General features: G+C 39.1%; 3 protein-coding genes across 3 annotated transcripts; 2 read left to right on the forward strand and 1 right to left on the reverse strand.

The window, feature by feature from the left end:
* Positions 1 to 1,941: 1,941 nt before the first annotated feature.
* On the reverse strand, positions 1,942 to 6,390 carry LOC149116555 (uncharacterized). Its single transcript, XM_089283696.1, has 5 exons — positions 6,253 to 6,390; positions 4,836 to 5,092; positions 4,298 to 4,409; positions 2,569 to 2,885; positions 1,942 to 2,324 (listed from the first exon to the last, which is right to left on the reverse strand). The coding sequence occupies exons 1-5, from the start codon at positions 6,350 to 6,352 to the stop codon at positions 2,151 to 2,153; spliced, it is 960 nt and encodes a 319-aa protein (XP_089139822.1). The 5' UTR covers positions 6,353 to 6,390; the 3' UTR covers positions 1,942 to 2,150.
* Positions 6,391 to 8,528: 2,138 nt separating this feature from the next.
* On the forward strand, positions 8,529 to 9,529 carry LOC149116556 (calmodulin). The gene is made up of 2 exons (XM_089283752.1): positions 8,529 to 8,787; positions 9,236 to 9,529. The coding sequence occupies exons 1-2, from the start codon at positions 8,580 to 8,582 to the stop codon at positions 9,262 to 9,264; spliced, it is 237 nt and encodes a 78-aa protein (XP_089139878.1). The 5' UTR covers positions 8,529 to 8,579; the 3' UTR covers positions 9,265 to 9,529.
* Positions 9,530 to 10,489: 960 nt separating this feature from the next.
* LOC110051394 (peroxisome biogenesis factor 10-like) lies at positions 10,490 to 19,995 on the forward strand. The gene is made up of 9 exons (XM_089283711.1): positions 10,490 to 10,734; positions 11,028 to 11,108; positions 12,759 to 12,835; positions 14,777 to 14,882; positions 16,843 to 16,908; positions 17,371 to 17,453; positions 17,936 to 18,046; positions 18,596 to 18,778; positions 19,778 to 19,995. Exons 1-9 carry the CDS (start codon positions 10,626 to 10,628, stop codon positions 19,850 to 19,852), a joined length of 891 nt encoding a protein of 296 aa, XP_089139837.1. The 5' UTR covers positions 10,490 to 10,625; the 3' UTR covers positions 19,853 to 19,995.
* Positions 19,996 to 20,603: the final 608 nt, after the last annotated feature.

The raw sequence follows: 20,603 nt of genomic DNA on the forward strand, positions 1-20,603 counted from the left end.
GAAGTGCCAGCTGTTCGTTAAGCTGTTTTTCAGGTAAAACGACGGAAATATGTCAAAGGTTGATGATAAAACTGTCGAGGATAAACAGTGAAATCGGTCCGTGATCCCAAGGAGGCAGAACAAGTCTGAGAAAGCCCAACACGAAATGGCAAGCTGCTCTTCCGTGATTACGAGTTACCCCCCAAAACATATGGTTTTGAGTCATTGCAGAGAGTACTTTTGGGAGAGGAGGCATTTTTCTGCATGGGCGAGTTAAAATTACAGTCATTTTGGGAGTCACTCGCCCGAATGCCGAGTGCTGTCAAAAGTTTAAATAAATGGACCAATAGGCCTTCTACCTCTAAATTCGGGGCAGACAGTGTGTGCCTGTATAGCTCGTATCTGCAAACTTTCTCATCGATCTTGGAACAATCCTGCCTGTAGCGTAACTAAACGATTCAATAATTTTAGCTTCTGAAAACTGAGCCCGGATAAAGCAATGTAGACACTTTGTTATTTTGAAGGAAGAAACAACATTGAGCTTTGTTTGGAATTGTCTGCCCACTTTCCTTCTATTTTTATTCATCATAACGTGCGATTACGGCTTCCGTAACTATAGTGGAATGTTAAAATAATTATGATCTGATTGGGCGTTTTAAAGGCGTGGGTCCCTATGAAAACTCACAGGAGGTCAAATGCTATAAATAAAAAAAGGGGGCGAAAAGGGTTGACTCCAAGGGTTACTATGGGAGCTGGAGGCTCCGAGTATTTGACTCTCGGTGGGGTCGAAAATTTAAGGTGGCTGTGGACCCTCTACAACGAATTTTTGAAACTTTGCAAAAGGTCTCATCTTATCGTGGTTATCACAATTCCATGATTAAAAATGAGGATCATTGAGCTCGTTTTTGGGTTATAAGCACTTAAAGCTAAAATTAAGAGTGTTTTTGACAGGTTTTATTGTTAAAATGGTAAAGTGTTATATAAAAAGGATGAGCACAACTTGTTAACAGTGATTGGGCATTTGTGTGATGCCATTGCAGGATCATTGAACAAAGAGTAGTAGTATTGGTCTATCAAAGTAGAAGTGATAAAAAGAGCTGGAAACTATTGACAACCACCTTAACCAGTATTTTAACCGACTTTGAATTAGTTTACTCTCACCTAAATAAATTTAAGTGCAAATATGTTTGTCATAGAAACGTCAAGTCACGAAGTCAAAATCTAAGCGCACCACAATATTCCCTATTAAGTTTCAGGAAAGGTCACAATGTTTCACTACTAGTTAACAAATTGACGTCAGTTTTTATACGTCTGTTGATGATAAATTGCGTCATAACGTTGTCAAAGTGGCTGTGGAACCACGAGCCGCAGGCGAGTGGTTCTGCAGTAAACTTTGACGTTGTTATGACGAAATTTATCATCAATAAGAGGGGAGACGCATGAAAAACTGAGGTCAATTTTTTTTTTTTACAATAACAAGACCCCAAAATGGTCAAATGCCGGGAATAAATGAGGGGAAAAAGACGCCGTAAACTTGCCGTAAACAAAGATAAGCGAAATTTTATTCAAAATGACGCGACCATTGTCAATAGCTTTTCTCGCTTTTTGATTGGCTACTTAAAAAAGTCCATAAAATCTCATTAGTTAAAAAGTTGACGGTTTGACAGCTGAAAATGGAACTTAAAAGCTTACATAAATTAAACTTTTATCCCTCTGTACTCTTACTGATGATAAAAATGAGCCAATCAGCGCCCGAGAAGTTAGATAGTTATTGTTAAAAGCTTGATTTCTGTTTAAACAAGGACAGATCGAAATCACCACGGGCACTTCAAGACTGTTTCCCCCTCCCAAGGCTAAACAGGTTTGAAATCGAAGTTATTGCGCAACAACACCTTGTCTTCAAATAAGGGAAGAAAGTAAAACTAAGAGGTACGGAAGAAACAAATCAAATGTGAGCCCAGCTTGTTATTTGTTATCACCGGTTTATTGCTGCAAGGTATTTAACGCTTGTTAATTTACAGTTTTAGTTATTTTTCTTTTTTATAGAGTAAAGCGGTTTACGTAGCGCTGTCATTACATGATTAAAGCCTTCAAACTAGGAGATTATGTCTTAGCGAAACAACTCAGTTCTTCTAAACATTGCTCACTCAGTTCAATATAACATCCAATCCTTAATCCTTGTCACAAACAATGTCGCCTTTGAGATCATCAAAGTTAATGTGACCCCACCCACCAGAGCTGGCATCAATGAGCCTGACTCGAGCGAGTTTACCAATCAAGTCTTGGACGTCCCAGCTTTCACGGCGCATCGTCTCCGTGCAGTAACCAGTCTTATTTCTGACCAACTTAAATACAAACAGACATGAATTCTCAGATCACAAGGAAAAGAAGTAATTTGAATTGCACTTGATTTAATTAAATTAATCTAATTTAATTTTGATGACCGTTCACAATCCTTGAGTACATGCATTCAATTACTTGCGCACCTACCACACCCTATAATCTCTATTCTACTCATTAACACCAATAACCTCTCATGAAATCTTAGAGATGTTCGAGAGAGGCTGGAGAGATCGATTTACTTCTCACCGCGTTGTCGACCAGTAGCTCTGCCCGAATGACAGTCACGTTACAGCCTCCACCGATGAGAAACGAGATCTTTCTGCCAATAATACGAAAGCGCGTTGATGTAAGAGTTCCTCTGGGTCCGTCTCGTTGAACGGCTCCCGCCTGTGCCTCTTTGGAAGGCCTGTTCTCGAATCCCCCTATCCACCAGTCCCCCTGGTGTTTGGATGGCTGTCCTCTATTGCGGGCAGTAGGATTGTCACCAAAAGTTGGTTGGTTATTAAACACTGTACCAGTCCTTTTCCAGCCATCAATCCCACGCTCGAAGTCGAAGTTGCAAGCTGTGAATATATAAGAAGAAGAACGAATGAGATAGCAGTGTCTTTTTTTTTTAATTTTGGAAAATCCTGATACAACCGTCCCTGTTTTTGTTGTTGTTGTTTTGTTTTGTTTTGTTTTGTTTTTTTGTCAAATGATTCGAGGCTTTAGTAGTAAATGCAAGGGATGGCCTAGACAATTTCCTTAGACAAGCCAAATCATACGACCATAGATGACACATGTTGACAGATCATAAGTGACAAAATATTCCGTGAAATTAAAAAATTTAAGATACATAAATTTTGATCTTCCAGCAAAAATTTTCTCCAGAAATGTTTTGCCTTGGATCTAGATATTCTAGATATTTCAGGGCAACAGTACTTTGAAAGCCGTGTTAACCCGTTGACGCCCAAGGAGTCATATACGGCTACTTAATAGTCGTGCTCTTTGTACCACTTGTGGCGTCAACAATTTAAATGTCACCAGATATTCTTGTTAAGCAGATGGTAGAGCTAGGATATTCGCACAACAGTAGGTTTTGGATATCGACGGCATTCTGACGTAGCAAATTGAAAAACGTTATCAGTTTTGGTGCAAAAATGGTGGTAAAATGGCCCATTATACCTATAATTGATCAAGGTCCCATTTCCAGGCATTGCCCATAATTTACACCAAACTTTTTTACGGCAGCTGGAAAGAATATGAAACGTAAAAAGTAGCGAGAGTGAAAGGGCCGAGAAAAATGAAAGGAAAAGATAGATCAATAATAACATTCGGAAAGGGAAATCGCAAAAAGAAAAGAAATGGCTTATGCGCATCCACCAAATTAAAATATTCTACATTTTTGTACTTAATCTTGGGGAAATCTATCTGTTTGGCAAGAAATAGTTTTTTTCAGCAAAACCTAGCAAGGCCATTTAGCGTCATGGCAGCCATAAACCTGATTTAAGGGTTAAAAACGGTATTTTTTTAGCGACCATTTGACCGTGAAAGAGTTAAGCCATATTTTTGCTGAAGCCTTCTTTTCGTAATCATAATTTCTAGCTGGATGACTATAGTACAGCTCATTTAAGCGTGAATTTTTTTTTTTTTTTTGGCGTCATCCTAGCATTACTTTCTGTAAACAACGCGTTGCACTTTTTTTAAAAGGTCTTTCAAGGAGGTTTTAGACGCAGCATTCAAGTTTCTATTTAAGAGCTTTTAATACTTTTGTATTTGGTGGTAGTGTTGTAAGCACTACTACCAAATACAAGGGAAACAAAAGCGCAAATCAAGCCCACATTAAAGGCCCAATTCAGTTCGATTCGGGTCCAAAGAATCTTGGTGAAATTTTCCATACGATTTATTCTCGCCGTCTCCAACTCGAAGTATACATATTGTTCTAGCTGTACCAGAAGGTTACTAAATGTTTCCTTTGTTAAGATTTCACTTTTACCTTCGCAGAGCTCCCCAGTGAATCCTGGTAAACATTTACAACGGAAGTCTTTTGCTGTATATCCTACTTGACAAGTTCCATTGTTAAAACATGGGCTGCGGCTGCATGGATTCTGGTTAAAAAAATGGAGTGTAAAAAATATTGAAAAATCAGTTGTCCACATATGCTCTTTCCGATTTATACTTAACAAACTGACGCCAGCTTTTTATGCGTCTGTCCTGTCACATCGTGAAGTGTTATATCAAACAAGCAAAGACCGTGTGTAACCACATTTCCAAACACCGAGGAGATATATGTAGTTGAAATTACGACACGCAGCGGAGTTTTTTTTTTTGACGACCCTTGCGGTGTTTGGAAATGTGATCAAACACTGTCTTCAGTGTTTGACCAAACACAGAGTTTTCGTTGGCAGACAAAACAAACATAAACGAAAAATTTACATGCGAAGAAAAATGTACTGTCAATGTTTCGTAAACAGATACAGCTATCAGACAGCTGAACTGAACACTGACTGAAACTCAACAGTAAAACTTTTTACCTCGATACCGAGATAGATGTAATCCATCTTCTTATGCAGCACAGGGAAAGGTTTGCTCTCTTCAGTGGCGTTATTCAACTCACATTTGTATTTTCCTTTCCGCCAAGGCCCAAAATTTATGGACACACAGTTGGGCTCAATAAAACACAACACCCGGCAGCTCCCCTGATTAGGTACCTCTTCCATTTTGATTACGTGGCCCCTCATTTCTCTGTCTGCTATTGGTTTCTTAAATATGATCATGCGACATTCATCATCTGTAGAAGGCAAACATGCAGCTGTCAACTTAGAGACAGGAATTCTAAAAGTCATTTGCATTCATCTTGCCTGTACATGTTTTAGACTCCTCTTATTAATGCTCTTTTAGTATTCATGATGTCTGAGCATTATGCATATTTTCGGGCGCTTTCACCTCGAATGAAAATAGAAATTAATTTAGACGCAACACCCAGCTAAGGAAAAAAAAAAATCTCGGAGTAGCTTAGAGAAATAAAAAATGCTAGGGAGCAAGGCGTTTATTGCTCCAAAATGTTAGTTTGTATTGAAGAACATAATCTCTCAATGAGCGCAGCAGCATCTAATGTATTTATAATTTGAATTCATACAAATATTGATTCTAGAATAATCTATTTAGAGACAAGAGATTATGACAGAGGGCATTGTTATCATGTACAATGTTAGAGTTTATTTGCAAATGCATATGTAGCTGGTATCTTTCTGTTAACTCCAATATTTCGAGTTGTCGTTTGACCAAATTTCGTCTAGATTCTCTTCTTATCAAGTCTCTGGTTTACAAAGCTAGCGAAACTCCCTTTTATGGTTTTAGGCGTTATTCCAAATTTCTAAACAGGAAGAGTTAAATTCTTAGACCGGGCTGGAAAGCCAAGAAGAACTCAAGTTTGCACAACGAAAGAAAACTCCGCATACGGCCACACAGCGACCGAATAGCAGCTAATTCCGTACTCTTCTGATATTAAAGATCCAGCTAATGAAAAGGAAAGAAAAAGAAAACTAATAACAATAAAAAAAATTATACCTGCTTTCGAAGAGGAAAAAAATCATAATTATTTATAAAGCGGTCCGCGATCAAAGATGCAGCTAGTTTTAATTTTGTAGTAGTAGTTTCACGTGCCATGAATGTAAAAGAGAAAGCTGATAGAGTTATGAAGAAAAATTGGATCAATATCAGCCGGGGGCAAATGACCTTATGTAAAAAGAACTACAAAAATTTATCAAAATCACCTTATGAAACTCATGACTCCAGAATAGCCCTATGTAATTTTATTCTTAAACCGGCCGAATAAACCTCCCTAATTTAACAATCTTAAATCGGCCGAATTCTAGGCCAAAAAAAAAAAGTGCAAAACGATAAAACGAAATAAGGAAACAAAACGAAAATGAGGGCAACGTTTCCTACCAGAACATCCATAACATCGTGAAGAGATGATTCCAAAGAAAGCAGAAAGAATGTAGATAACGGGAGTGCGTGGTCGTTTAAAATTCCTGGATGAGGCCATTCACACTTCGGATAAAATTTAGTTCCTTGTTCTATATCCTTCAAAAGACCTCGAGATCAAAACGGGCTTGGAAAACTGAAGCACCGTTTAACTAAACGACGCAATCGAAAGAGGCGTTAAAATTTGATGTGGCAAAACGGCTACCGCTATGAAAGATCTAAGATCTTAATGGCTAACTTAAAATTAAATTTGCTAATGGGCCATAGAATGGTGATATTTTTTGTTGTTTGTATCAATGGGGAATGAACGCTGGCAGCTTGATACAAATTCAGCTCTTTCGAAGAGTTGTGAATGTTTATGCCACCGGGCTATGTTGTTTTGGCGGATTTCCAGCACTAACAGGTCGGAATTAGCATTAAAACACACGTGAAAAACAAAAACAAAGACGGTGCGCGGGAGAAAAGGCATAATTCTCGGACAAAAAATACAAGAAACTTTAGGTTTCTAGTATTTTTCGTCAATATGATGAGCAAAATGCAATTTCTCGGATTAACTTTCATCTTCTATCCTTTATCTACTAAAATATTTAAGTAGAAAGAAAAAAAAAGGCATACATCGACAAATGGCAAGTTTTACAGGGTAAGACGGAGTTTCATTGGTACAAAAATTGTGGTCTAAAGGAAAGCAGTAACGTTAGTAACGAGATAAGCTAATTGAATATTGAACAGTCTGACATTCAGTATTAGCCTCACGCAACGTTTCTGGGGGCCAGAAAAACACGCGCATGCGAACAATTACAAAAACTACTAGCTAGGAACAACCATCATAGAAAGCTTAAATGCGAATGCTGTTTGCAAACGAGGAATGTCTAAGAGTGAAGTAGTACAAAAGACGTCTGACAAACTAAACGGTGATTAAAACGGTGGAAATGGAAGAGGAAGAGCGTACATACATGTACTAAAATCTTGAAATATTTACCTACATGACATATGTAACGGTGTTAGTAGTAATGGTGGCTCATATGATCGGTAACCAATCAGGAGGCGAGAAAGACAATGGGCTATTGTTTGGAGAACAATGGGCTCTATTGTTCTCCAAATCCAAGATGGCGCCTTGAACAATCGGACCAATCAGGAGCCGAATTAAGAATACAAGATGGCGGCGCCCACGAAAGTCGGGCATGTTGGAAAACAGGCCACCAGCCTCGACGGAGGACTGGGATCGGTCTCACGGATTTCCATGACGACACAAATCACGCCAGGGTCACGCAAAAATTGTCATGCAACTTCAAATTCGATACTTACAGTGTCCTGTGGTCCTAAACAACAGAGGGTCGACAAAGGGGTGACGGATCGACCGGTTCGACCGTCACACCGGAAGTCATGTCGCGAAAAGGGATAGCAGAAATAAACAGGCGAATGAAGTGTGTGAATACTTGGTCTAAAAAAAGGGGGCTACAAACGTTCGCACAAGTTTAAAGAACGACGCACACTAATGATGAGTCTCTCGCAAACTGACAAACGGTCACGAATCGCCACCATCTGTCGTGGTCGTGACGATCCGCCAACATGTCGTGATCCGTCTCGATTGGTACGGCCGACATCTTCACCTCCCTCCATAATACCATTAAAATTATTTAAGTCTCTCGTGAACGGACAAACTGTCACGAATCATCACCATCCATCACGGGTTGTCGCGATCCGTCCCGATCGGGACGATCTGCCGACAATTTCACCCCCCTTCATAGTACAAATATGATTTTTTCTAAGTCCTTCGTGACCTGGCAAACGGTCAAGGGTTGCTACCATCCATCCCAAACGTGATGATCTGCCGAGATGTCACAAACTGACAAACAATGATGGGCCGTCACGACCCGTCATGGACCGTCACCAGTTTGGCGACCCGTTACGGATCGGGTGTATTGGACAACCCTCCAATCTCTTCTCCAGAGGCTGTGATTCTTTTTGTAATTAAGCCCCAAGAATTGAAACCTTCAACTTAATCAAACGGCAAACCAGCATTTATCGCAGCATTTGCTCTTTCTTGACATGTTCACAAACCATTATTGAAGTTAAACACTTGCACAATCAAACTGAAACCACAATATCCTAGTTCCAGTTTTTTTTATATTGGTATTTCGTACAGAGTGTCAGACATCCGGTTGCCGCTGACTGAAAATGCATGGGATTGTGTCTTTTTCCAAAGTGTTTTAATGACCAGTTCCCTTGCTTACATTTTGTTTTCATAAACAGGTAATGGAACGATTGATTTCCCTGAGTTTCTCACCATGATGGCAAGGAAAATGAAAGATACCGACAGTGAAGAGGAAATCAAGGAGGCTTTCCGAGTGTTTGACAAAGACGGCAATGTTTTCACCAGTGCAGCTGAGTTGCGACGTGTTATGACAAACCTGGGAGAGAAACTCACAGATGAAGAAGTGGACGAGATGATCAGGGAAGCAGATATCGATGGCGACGGGCAAGTCAATTATGAGGGTAAGGAACACTGTTGAAACATTTTCTAAGAAGCATGCAGAAGCTTGTTGTTAAACTTGCATTGGCAGAACAGTTTCGTGGTGCGACACTTGTGCAGCTATGTTGGGAGTATAAAGTACCCTTTTTACTTCCTAGCTAAACACGTGTAGTTCAGTAATCAAGGCTATGGTCTAAGAAAAATTTCAACGAGCTCAGAGGTTCCTAACCATGAAATCCTGGGTGTCCAGCACTTAGGCTTATATGAAAAAAGTCAGCTTTCCCAGTTGCTCAAAGTCAAAAGTTAGTAGCCTTTGCCACCCAGGCACTTCTAGAGCACAGCCCAGGTAATCATACACTATTATTTGTGCAAGCGAGTGAGTTGTGTCTGGATACCACTGAACATGTCTACTTGTACAAATCCAAGATTCAGTGTTCCGAGATAAATTTTGTTTTGTCTCTGTACTTGCAGAATTTGTGAAGATGATGACATCAAAGTAAACATCTGAACTCATGCCAGATTCGTCGACCTTCAGAAGCCATTTTGGTGTATTATACTTCATGTAACACTCAACCAGGAGTGCATCATCACCTTTGGTCCTATAATGACAGTGTGTGTAGAGAGCACGGAACAACTTCAAAAGTGAAGAGTTCAATATTTGCTAGAAACTCTCCTCTTGTGCCGTACTACATTTCCAGTCATTTGTGTTTATAATTTATTGTCAGACTTGTTTTGTTGGAGCATTAAAGGGCCACTATAAGAAGATTAATGAGTGTTGTGTGTTTTGTTAATAAAATGAAGAAGCCAACCCTCTGAAGGGAAAAAACATGGCGACTGGTACATTTACCCAAAATTCAGAGTACAGGAAAGCTCTAAAGCCTTCAAACCTAGCAGGAACAGTGTTTTCAGTACAGGGACAAGTATTGCAAAAATAGGCTGTCCGTGTGCATAATAGGCTATAGGTATAATGTACAGCCACTGTCTGGGTTTATTTTCGTCCTTGTAGCAACTACTGGGAAGATCATTAACCACTCCTGCTGTATGATTGGCTGCCCAAGCAGGCAGCCAAAATCGGTACGGAAAGAATTTCATTCCCATAACCCAGAAGTAGATTCTTTGAGTATCCTTCACTTGTCTGTCTTGTGGTGAGTTAAGAAAATTACCATAAGAAATTAAATTAGCGTAGTTTGGGTTTCCGTAATTAGTACCATACGTGTCTTCCCCCGGCCCTAATTCAGTAGTTGATATTGTACCTGTGATTTGTGCTTTTCAAAAAGTAAGGGACATGGATCAGTGTTTCGGTCTGGCTTGTTCACATGGCTGCTGTGTAGGGTAAGAGTGGCTGCCGCTGGTGCCTTTCCGTGCTGCCTTCTGGATTCTGCTCCTAAGTTGAATTGTAAATTACGTTTAAACCTTGGAAAAAATTAACTACAGTGGAGCCCTGTTAATCCGGTCACCAATGGGCCACAAAAATTTTGTATGGGTCAGAATAAAGTCGTGCTACCACTGTTCATAACCTTATGGAAAGGCTGACACGCAGCAGTAGGGAAATTACTTTTGTGGAACTTCCATTCTCTCTGGTTATACATATAATCTTCCCTGCCTAGAGTAAAACCTTGAAAAGATGTCTTATACTCAAGTAAAGCTGCAGTAGTTTGAAACAACCTCGACGTCAGTTGTTCTTTCGAGAGAACCTGAGAAAGAGTACCTTTCATATTCGCGCCAGTCTTCCGCGACATGAACCCAAAATGGCGGAGATGTTGGTTGTGGTTGTTAGTCCAATATGAAGCATCAGCATGTCTCTAAAAGATTCCACACGATGATTGCATGCACAGAATAACTCTTCAACAAGCGTTTACAAATGTTTGTTCGTGCAGGGCAACCGGAACTCGTTCGTTCGAACCAAAAAAATGTGTACTATCTCGGTTTCTTGAGAGAGGGAATTGGACAAATTTACAGGAATTTCCGAGGTGTGCTCTGTCAATTTCTTTACTTAAATATACTGAAATGCCCTTGTATGTTGGCGTTATATCTCCTTTGCTGGATAATGAAGATAATTTTTTAACTCGTTAATTATTCTTTGTTAAGAATTAATCCCTTGATAAAACAGATTTCCGCACAAAGAAAAACGTGCAACTTAATTCATTCTCTTTTTAATATAGAGTCTGTCATTCTTGTCCTTGTCGAAATTTGTAATTCATGGAAATTTCAACTAAAATAATATATAGTTTAAGTAATTCACCAATAACATTTTAATTTTAAGGTCCATTCTCTTGGATCAAATGGAAAGCAGAGTTGGAGCTTCTAGCTGATGTCTGTTATTTTGGAATAACTACAATAAGTGGTATGTTGCAGAATGGTTGCCTTAATTTTGCCCCATGGTGTGCACATGACATGTACAATAATGATGATTTCTTTGTCTTCTTGTTACCTTGATAAGGAAAATTGGTAGACCTTTTTTGGAACTTAACTGTTGCTGGAACATTACTTATGATAATGATGGAGGTTTGAACAGAATGATAACGGTTTCACCCACACCGAGTTCGCCCCACTATAAAATGTCTATTTCGAGTTCGCCCCCAACTTCTAGTGTTCGTGTTTACGTATTTGCCATGAGTTATCAAGTGTTTTCGAAGAACCATTTCAGTCTATGTATGTTTGCTTGTTCGCGAGCGCATAGCAACAAAGTCCAACGGTTACTGGTCATCTTGCCACAAGGGAGTCTTGCCACCAATGAAGTCTCCACCAAGGGAAGTCACCTTGTCACCAAGCGAAGTTTCCTCGCCACCAGTAATCTAATGAGGCAGTGGATAAAAGAACGAGGAATAATTTCTATATGCAACTCGATCTGGTTGGGGGCGAACTCGATCAAGTTGAGTTGATGTGGGGGTGAACTCAGTGGGGGCGAACTTGCTATGGGGCGAAACCGGCAGCTACCTTTGAACATGACTCTGAATTACACTGTTCACCACCTCTCTATTTTTCAATGCACCCGAAAGAAAAGGCGAGCAAAGTGAGAGTGAAGCATATGGGGCTGGGGACGACAAACGAAGAATAGAGAGACTGTGGACATCTTTGGAAAAAAGTGGTTTTATTAGGTTCCACCCTCTGTTAACACCTTGTCGCTAACAGCTCCGCCTCTTGGCTAATTAGGTACATGTAAATTGGTTCAATTAAATTTTAGTGGTCACTCGCTCATTTAATTGATTATAAGTTCAGTCTGCAAACAACAGCACATGCATTCAGGTGTTGAGGATGTCGTCTCAGGCAACTATTACTTCACACACACAAAAAAAAAAAAAATGCAAAGAGAAAGCCAAAATCAAGAAATCTTTACTATTGACTTGTGGATGAGGAATTTTAGTAAGAGGCCTCATATATCAATGGAAAATTTATTTGTTGAGCCTAAAGGTGAATGTTTTACATTAAGCATGACACAGTTGTGTAGTGGGGTATATTTGTAAGTTGTTTTTCAACATGTTTTGGAATTTTGCATCCAAAAGTCTTTTACTGCACTGAAAACAAGCTTGTACTCTGCTTCTCTAATTGGCAGAAATCCTAAGCTCTTCCATCTCTTTTACATGTATTTGTTCTTTCATGATGCTTTTGAGTGGTGAAACAATGAGAACAACAACATTCGCACCATTTGCATTTCTTTTGCTGTTGCGTAGAGTTGATATATCAGACTTTTTCCAAAGCCAGTGAGCAAAATTGTAACAAAGTCCTTCGACCGAAGAAGATGAACAACAACCTCTTTCTCTTCATCTTTGAGCGTGGAAACATGCCCAAAGAATCACGTAGAATTACATAGTTACAAATTTTACATACAGTGTACATTACTTATTACATGTAAGTGTGCATAGGAAAACAGTGTTCAAAAGATGTAACAGCATGTAATGCTGTTAGATAAGTAATGTACACTGTATACATAGAATATAACCCAACACCACCTGGGGCAATTTTCAATGGGGCCCTCTTATTTTTGTCCTTGAAGGTTTTCAAACTCTTGGAGAAGAATACTGTAATATTGTTCAAGTTGACAAAAGTAAAACAAGGGTTCCCTCATTGTTGGTAAGTTATTAAAAGATTAAGGAATAAATCAACATGTGTTTCTTCAATGCAAATATGTAATCTTGAAATGCATGTAAATATTCTTATTAATACTTTAAAATACTACATGTACACTGTTGTGATGTGGTGTAGGTGGTTATTCAAAATTGTGAATTATTGTCTCCTTTTTCCTAAACTGATCAAAAACTCTTTAAGCCCCGATAGTGCTATTAATGGCACAAACCTTTATGCCCTGATAATGCCATATGGCACAAAATGCTATAATAAGCTTAATATTTGGCCAATTCATTTCAAATTTGGACAACAAAAGGATCTTCGAGAGATCTTCACATTGGAAGCATAAAATCATACCCGCCTCCTGAATCAGACTTGATTAACCACCCCTCAAGTTTTTGAAACTTTTGCACTTTACAATTTTACGGTCAAGTGAATATCTGATAAAAATCTGTGCACTCAGAGCTGCAAATTAAGCTATTGTTTTGGGGTGTACCCAATATATACAAGAAATAAGGTATTTTTGAATGTGTTCATTTTTTTACATTGCAGAATCCTCAATTCAATTTGTGACATTTTGTATACCTGTTGTGGTGATTTAGGACATATCCCAAACAATACCTTTCAACCAATATATTACTTGTGGTGTTTCAATCTTCTGTTATCATCTTAGAAAAATAGGTTTTTTTCTCCGGGACTTAAAGGGTTAAGAATTTGATATGAGAAGAAATCAGGTGTCAATCTTTTGATGTGATATGTCAAACATGAAACACCAGGTTTGGCCATGTTTCCAAACACTGAGACGGAGTTGAAAATAAGATGCACAGCGGATTATTTTTGATAAACTTTGAGGTGTTTGGAAATGTGGTTTAACATTGTCTTGAGCGTTTGATATCTAAAGCTAAGGCAAGCCCTCTGATAGGGTGTGACAAAAAAAAAAAAACAGAAACTATGCGAAATTTTTGGGGCAGATTATGCGATGAGAACTGGCTATTATGTGATAAATTATGCAACTTGCAACTTTTTCTCAGCTTTTTAAAACTTGTTTTACTTGGTTTCTGAAAAAGAAAACCACATTTGGACTGCTCCATAGACAATTTGAACTCAAAGGAACAACAATTAAACATCTATGCGTAACTTGGGACAAAAAAGACACGAGGTGCTTGTCGACTATGGACTTCCAAAGATGGTCAATCACAGTGTTGCATGATGAACAAAACATCTGCTTGTTGTCCTCAAGGAAGGTGTATTTTCTTGCTTTGTCTCTCGCAGTTTAATTTTGCAGAAGGCACGATTTTGTCTTTCACTAAACGAAACAGTGGGAGCTTTCACCACAGACTTATCCAATAGGGATATTTGTTTCATATAAATTTCCCCACAAGAAGCTACAGTTTGCAGTCAAAATAAACAGCAACTTGGATTTCATGTTGTTGAAATATACCAGCAATTCTGATTAGTCCAAGAAAAGAAAGGGATTTTTTTGCATTACACCAATGGACAATTCTTTGAGAATGAAAACTACATGTGGAACCAGTCCCCAGACGGCCAAGAAATGCCTTGGACTTCGGTTGTTTTCGAAGTCATAGGTTTTGGTTGCAGGATAGCCTGCAAACGGGCTCCTGGCGAGAGCAGAAAAAAAGATTCAAGCCCTTGTAGTTGTGTTGGTGTCTGTGCTAATTGGTACATGTACGAAGCTATATTCTATGTTATGTTTCAGTATGTTACCACATATATAAGGCAGGGGTTTCATTAACGTTTTCAGCAGGACCTGGTGACAGTGTGGTTTCTACAAGCGGGCAAAACGGTTAGAGCTGAATATCGTTATAAGTCAAAGAACTTTTCTCTAGATGGTCAGACCATGCAGGCAGAATTATCCTTACAGCTGAAACCTCTGATAAGGTAGTGATAAATTATTATAAAGCAAACTGGAGTCATTTTACTCAACAGTGCAGAGGGAGTCTGGTTTTGCTTTATGTGTTTGGTCCTTATGTGATTGACAAAGCTCTGAGAAAGCTTGAACTTTGGCTCCATAATGAGGAAAATCAGCCCAGTGGTGAGACGAGTTTTTAAAGATATGATATTAATGTTATTTGCTATTTTATCAGTTTAACAAATAGATTTTATGTAGCTGGTGTCTTTTCAGTAACACATAACAGATGACTTCAAAATTTGGTTAGTATAAAAAAGTGGCACACAAAGAGATAGTCGTCTGTGTGACTGATGTTCTTACCATGTATTGATATCTTCTGTGATCTATTACTGAACAGACTCATGGATCTATCTGTTTTATATTAAAAAAGAAACAGAAAAACAATTGTGACATCATGTCATCTATGCATGTGATCTCCAACAGATCACAAGTATAATATATACATGTACATGTAAGTACCAATTAAAATGCAAGAATAATTCGACATATTAGATAAAAAGTTGTTGTCACTATTGTGTGGCTTTCAATGCTGACCAAGGTTATTAGGTCATGCTCAGTGCTACAATGAAATTTAATGTCGGAGTCTAGGAAATGATATGACATAGAAGTCTTTCTGGGGGAGTCTTTGGTTGATCCTCTGTTCTGGATCCTTAGTTAATCATTAGTGTTCTTAGATTTTTGAAATGAATATTTTGATTTCAAATTTTTAAATTTCATTAAGTTCTTAAAAAGAAGAGCCACTCACTGCTAGCTTTAAGTGTATTTTTTCCCAATGCAGTGAAACCTGTATTAAGCTTACCTCCAATTAAGCTAACACCCTCTATTAAGGGGACACCAACTTGAGTCCCTAAATTTTCTTACCACATTTACTGTAGAACAAATCTGCATTCAGCGGACACCTATATTGAGCCATTTATTTGCACAAAACATGCAGTAAAGGAACACTTCAAGGGCTTTTTATTTCTAAGGGCATCTCGGACTCCTTAAAATTGTTCAGTGTTGTCATTTTAAAGCTAAGCAGAATATTCTGAATTGATGCATTGACTGACAGGACATTGGGCTATGAGCAGTCCTTAGTCTTATATACTTGATGACCACAGTTTCAGTCACGAATTTCTGTGCACCAAATTTTTCTACACTTGTTACTGTCAGAAAATACTGTTTGGATATCCTGTGATCAGGCATTATTTTTAACCTTGTTTCACTGGCGATGATAAAAGAAGAGAGTTTAGAGGAAAAGATCGCAAGTTAAATTATGTGTTGTTATGCAACGAATTGTGGTTATCATTCAGTAAACGTGATGATTTCAAAAGGGTTAATAATTAACTATTGTTGCACAATGTATCAGAACCAGTTTTAAGACGACACCCTGTACTAAGCGGACACAACTGGGTGTCCCAAGGGCGTCCACTTAAACTTATTGGTCAACAACTCGACCCGGGGGGGGGGGGGGTACTCCCTTATATGGGCCATATAGGTATGTGCAGCCCCAAAGGGTATGGTTTTTCAGCTGTTTTGGTCATAAATAGGGTATTGATTTTAGCTGATTTTGGCCATTTGGTCATAAATAGGGTATGGTTTTTGCACTCTAGCCTTGATATGGGTATGTCTTTAAAAAGAAGCCAGTTTTTTCATTATCGAAAAGGAAATCAACAAAAGCCCTTTACAAATTATGGTTACGGTAATTTAACATTGGTCTGAACTAGGGAACTTATTATAATGGAGCTGTGAAGCAGAGTTTTGATTTAAGGGTTAGGTCATAAATAGGGTTTCGAATTTTTGGTCAGGTCATAAATAGGGTAGGGAATATCGCAGATTTTGGTCATAAATAGGGCAAGGGTTTTGGGAAGCGGGCCGCACACCCCCACCCGATTTTTCTGGGAGTCCCCCCCCCCCACCCCCCAGGGGTCAAGAACTTAAGGTTGCTCCTAATGGTTTCTATTACCTCCAAGCACTTATGCTATGGTGGGATAAAACTGCCTTAAATTCTCGCAAGTTCAACTCTTTTTTAAATTTTTACGAATTTAGTGGCTCCGAACCCTTATAATACGTTCATCACCAAATGTCTTTTAATCTGTTGCAGGATTTAATACAAGGACAAGAGAACTGCTATGCACTTTTATTCCCATTCTTAGAACTGTGGTTCTTTGTAAGTACAGCGTATATCTGCCGCCATTAAGTGCTATAGAGAGAGGGTCCGGTCGATCAAAGGCTAGCCTGCGTAGCAGACGTTTCCAAAAAAGCACGCGAAGGGAAGGAAACTGCCAGCGAATGCGAAAAATAAGGAGCAGGGGGGATTTTGCTCACCCCAGGGGAGTTCCTTCGCCTGGAAAAGAAAAGCCGGAAACGGCTGCTACGCGGATTTAAGATTTAAGTGGTTTGACTCTAAAAGAAACTGTTGGGCTACATTATCGGGCAGTTGAAACACCTGCTATTTGTCAATTTGAAGTCGATAAAGATACCTGCCACAGCGGACTGGTGAAGCTGGTGTTTTGAGCGTCAGCCCCTTGGTTAATTTGGTTAATTTACCTTCATTTACTTCAAGTTGATAAATAACATAAGCTTCAGTAATGAGAAAATTGTTAACACCCATTTGTATTTTAATTTACAGATGTCCATAGAGCACACTTAGCACTGTTTTATTTGAACGGCGTTTTCTATCACATCGCGAAAAGGCTAACTGGAGTCCAATATGTAAGTAATAATGCGCAGTGCATGACACTTTTAGTCCTACCGTGTGCGACGGAGCCACTATTAGATTTGGCTTTCTGATTGGACTGATTACAGGTTTTTTGAGCCAATCGCTTAGCGTAGAAATTTAAACCTAAGAAAAAATGTGCATTACTTGCGACACTCCAGTGGTAATTGCTGGAAAACAAGTTCCCATAAAACAGGTTATTCTATTTGTCTGCAATTCTAAATAAGAGCCGGGTACATTACTCTTACATGTATAAACGTCATCGATTATTTTGAGTTTGTTTTTCTGTTTTTTGTTTGTCTGTTTGTTTGTTTGTTTGCTTGCTTGCTTGACATGTTTGTTTGGTTTGTTATTACGTGGCTCCTGCGTGCTTATGACCAGCAATCAGGCGTTCTTTTTTTGGTAAACAACGAACGCCTGATCGCAGGTTTGACTGCATTATGATGCTCATCGTATTAAACTCATCTTTGGCTTCCAGCTCTTGGTTCGAAGCAGTCTCAGAAATGATGGTTCCAGACCTACTTATCGCCTGCTTGGTTATCTGTCCGTTATTCAACTGAGTATCACTCTCTTATTGACCGCCTATCAGGTGAGATATCAGCGCAGTAGCCAATACCGTTGCCTCTCGTCACGTATTCCACAACATTGATGCTTGTGGAGGCGTTACGCGATAAGAAACATGTAAGACAGCGTCCACTCTACGCCGGAGAAATTTGAAAACGCAGCTTTATTTCTACGGTTAGGCCGCCAACCGTTCACACTAATCCGTCACGAAAACGGAGCTTTTCGAAAACGCTCTCGTAACCGTAGGAATTTCAACAGGCTGGCTTTTCGTGCGACCATTTTGTTCACATTTTCGTTTGCATTTTCTTCCTCTGAGTAGACGTTGCATGACGCAAAAGAGAATTCAAATCTAAATGATTTAGCATTTATTTCTAGGTGTTTTTTTACAACTCTGCAATTTTTCCTTTCAAATATGTACTATTTAGTTACATAGCTCGCAGCCTAACATCTATCCCTTTCTGTGTTCTCTCCTCTGGAAAAGAATCGTCAAAGTGACCCTGTTGACTCTCCAGTCCTTACAGAGCTAACAAGGTTACTAACAAGGTTACCATGATTGTCTCTTCGTTTTTAACAGCATTTAAAATCTGGCAAGTCGCTAGAAAGCCTTGTAACAACAGACAAGACAACACAAGCAAGCGCCACTATTACGCCTGGCTTGAAGTGTGCACTCTGCTTGGAGAGACTGCGGGACAAGAGTGCAACTCCGTGTGGCCATTTGTTTTGTTGGAGCTGTATTACTGAATGGTGTAGCAGCAAGGTGAGACCGCCACAGGGCTATGCATGCTGTGAAGTCATAATTGACTAGGCACTCAACTCGAATGAAAAAGACGATTATGGTTACCGAGTTAGAAAAAACAAAGAACGGAACCTTTAAATACAAAAAAGAGAACAACCAAAGACCTTTTGGTCGGTTTTGCGGTGACTTCCGTCGACTTGAGTGGATATGTTAACTCGATCAGCAAATCATTTGATAATACACGTATAAAAAAATTGCTTAATTATGATCGGCTAAAAAAAGTGGTGCAGCTTTCGTGTAATACGAGTGCAGAAAAGTGCAAAATAGCATAGCTAGGGTAAATTACAGCAAAGGCTTCCGACGTTAGTATGACGAAACTCGGAAGATCGTAAATTCCTAAAGCTCTCCTGAGCCCTCCTGGAGACCCGAAGATATAAAGAAGACTACCGAAGACCTCCAAAGATTGTCGAACAACAACGAAAGTTCTCAGAATTTCCAAGAATTTCCGAACGTCATCCGGAAATTCCGAAGATGGTCCTAAAAATTCTTAAGATTACCGAAAATCTTCCTAAGAGTTCCAGATATTTTTTAAACCCATCAGAAGGTCTTTTAGTTTGTGAATACTTTCGGAAACTTTTCAGAGATATTAATAAGTACGATCAGAGCGCTAAGTACTCAACGTAATGTGTAGCTCGTGGCTAAAGAAAGTTTACTTACAAGGGCATTATTATCAGTAAATCACTTAATATTTGGAGGAATTGTGCACTTTTTTTTTTTAAACTCTGGCGCAATCCCCCTCCTGGAGGCAAGGAACTGAAGATTTTTCAAACACTGCAAAATTTACTCGACGCGCCTATCTATTCCAAATTGCCCTTGAAAAGTTGTGATTAACCCAAGTACTCAAAAGTACTGGTTAAACGAGGTGACCCAACTTTACCTGGGTTTTAGTAACTTGATTATTTTCATTCACTCGACTTTGTGACTTCTTCTAATTGAAGTGATCTGTATTTTCTATTCTAGCCTGAATGCCCGCTTTGTCGTGAACCTGTTCAGCTCTCAAGACTGGTATTTCTACACCACTACGAACCCACGTAAACTGTTGCTTTTATTTTAGGTAGTTTAAAACAGATTTTATTCAACTCAGGTCAAAAATCATACAACCCCGCGCATAAGTTGACGTTCGTGTAAAGTTGGGTAGGAAACTTGTAAATAAAGAGGGAATGTATATTCAATCAAAAGGAAGACTTGTTGTTCATTAACATAAATCTTGTGTCTGTTGTTTGCGTTCGGGGGAGATGTGCCTTAATTCTAGTTTCTATAATTATGAACGCATAATTATGAACGAAGCAGGAAATGCCATCGGTTTTTAAACTGGAATACGATAGCGCATTATTTTATCAGGGATCCTGCGGTTTTAAAACAATATTTCTTTCGACCGCGCGAGAGTTCCAGTCATGATTTGGGAAGAGAAATTAGTGTCTATTTTTGTGGGTAGCGTGGTGGCCTGGGTAAGAGCGCTGAACTCCGAATTAGCTCGGATTGGAGGTTGGGGTGGGCTCATTATGTAGTATTTTGGGCAGAGTGACACTTCACTCTCACAGAACCATCTCCACCCAGGTTTATAATTTGGTGTCGATGAACTTAATGCTCAAGGAAATCTTACGATGGACTAACATGCTATATACAGTTGGGAGGAAAATTACTCCTAGTCGTTTAAAAGCTAGAGTCTAATGGTATGGGACGTCTTGTAGCCCAACGCAGACTGGGCCTATCACTATATTTTTGGTCTTCTTTTGTGTCCAACACTCTCAGAATTATACAATAATACTACAAACTAATTGCCTAA

This window comes from Orbicella faveolata, unplaced genomic scaffold (genome assembly GCF_042242905.1).
Source record: "Orbicella faveolata isolate gen_17 unplaced genomic scaffold, um_ofav_v1 contig_12, whole genome shotgun sequence".
NCBI classification, from domain to species: domain Eukaryota; kingdom Metazoa; phylum Cnidaria; class Anthozoa; order Scleractinia; family Merulinidae; genus Orbicella; species Orbicella faveolata.

Bases quoted from the DNA above. Each gene is read 5' to 3' on its own strand.
- LOC149116555 (XM_089283696.1), bottom strand. From the start codon at position 6,352: ATGGCCTCATCCAGGAATTTTAAACGACCACGCACTCCCGTTATCTAC. The intron at 5,093-6,252 runs GTAGGAAACGTT...TGCCTTCTACAG, and splicing joins ACGATGTTATGGATGTTCTG to ATGATGAATGTCGCATGATC. The intron at 2,886-4,297 runs GTAAAAGTGAAA...ATATATTCACAG, and splicing joins CACTGGGGAGCTCTGCGAAG to CTTGCAACTTCGACTTCGAG.
- LOC149116556 (XM_089283752.1), top strand. From the start codon at position 8,580: ATGATGGCAAGGAAAATGAAAGATACCGACAGTGAAGAGGAAATCAAG. The intron at 8,788-9,235 runs GTAAGGAACACT...CTGTACTTGCAG, and splicing joins CGGGCAAGTCAATTATGAGG to AATTTGTGAAGATGATGACA.
- LOC110051394 (XM_089283711.1), top strand. From the start codon at position 10,626: ATGTTTGTTCGTGCAGGGCAACCGGAACTCGTTCGTTCGAACCAAAAA. The intron at 17,454-17,935 runs GTAAGTAATAAT...TTTGGCTTCCAG, and splicing joins GGCTAACTGGAGTCCAATAT to CTCTTGGTTCGAAGCAGTCT. The intron at 18,047-18,595 runs GTGAGATATCAG...CGTTTTTAACAG, and splicing joins TCTTATTGACCGCCTATCAG to CATTTAAAATCTGGCAAGTC.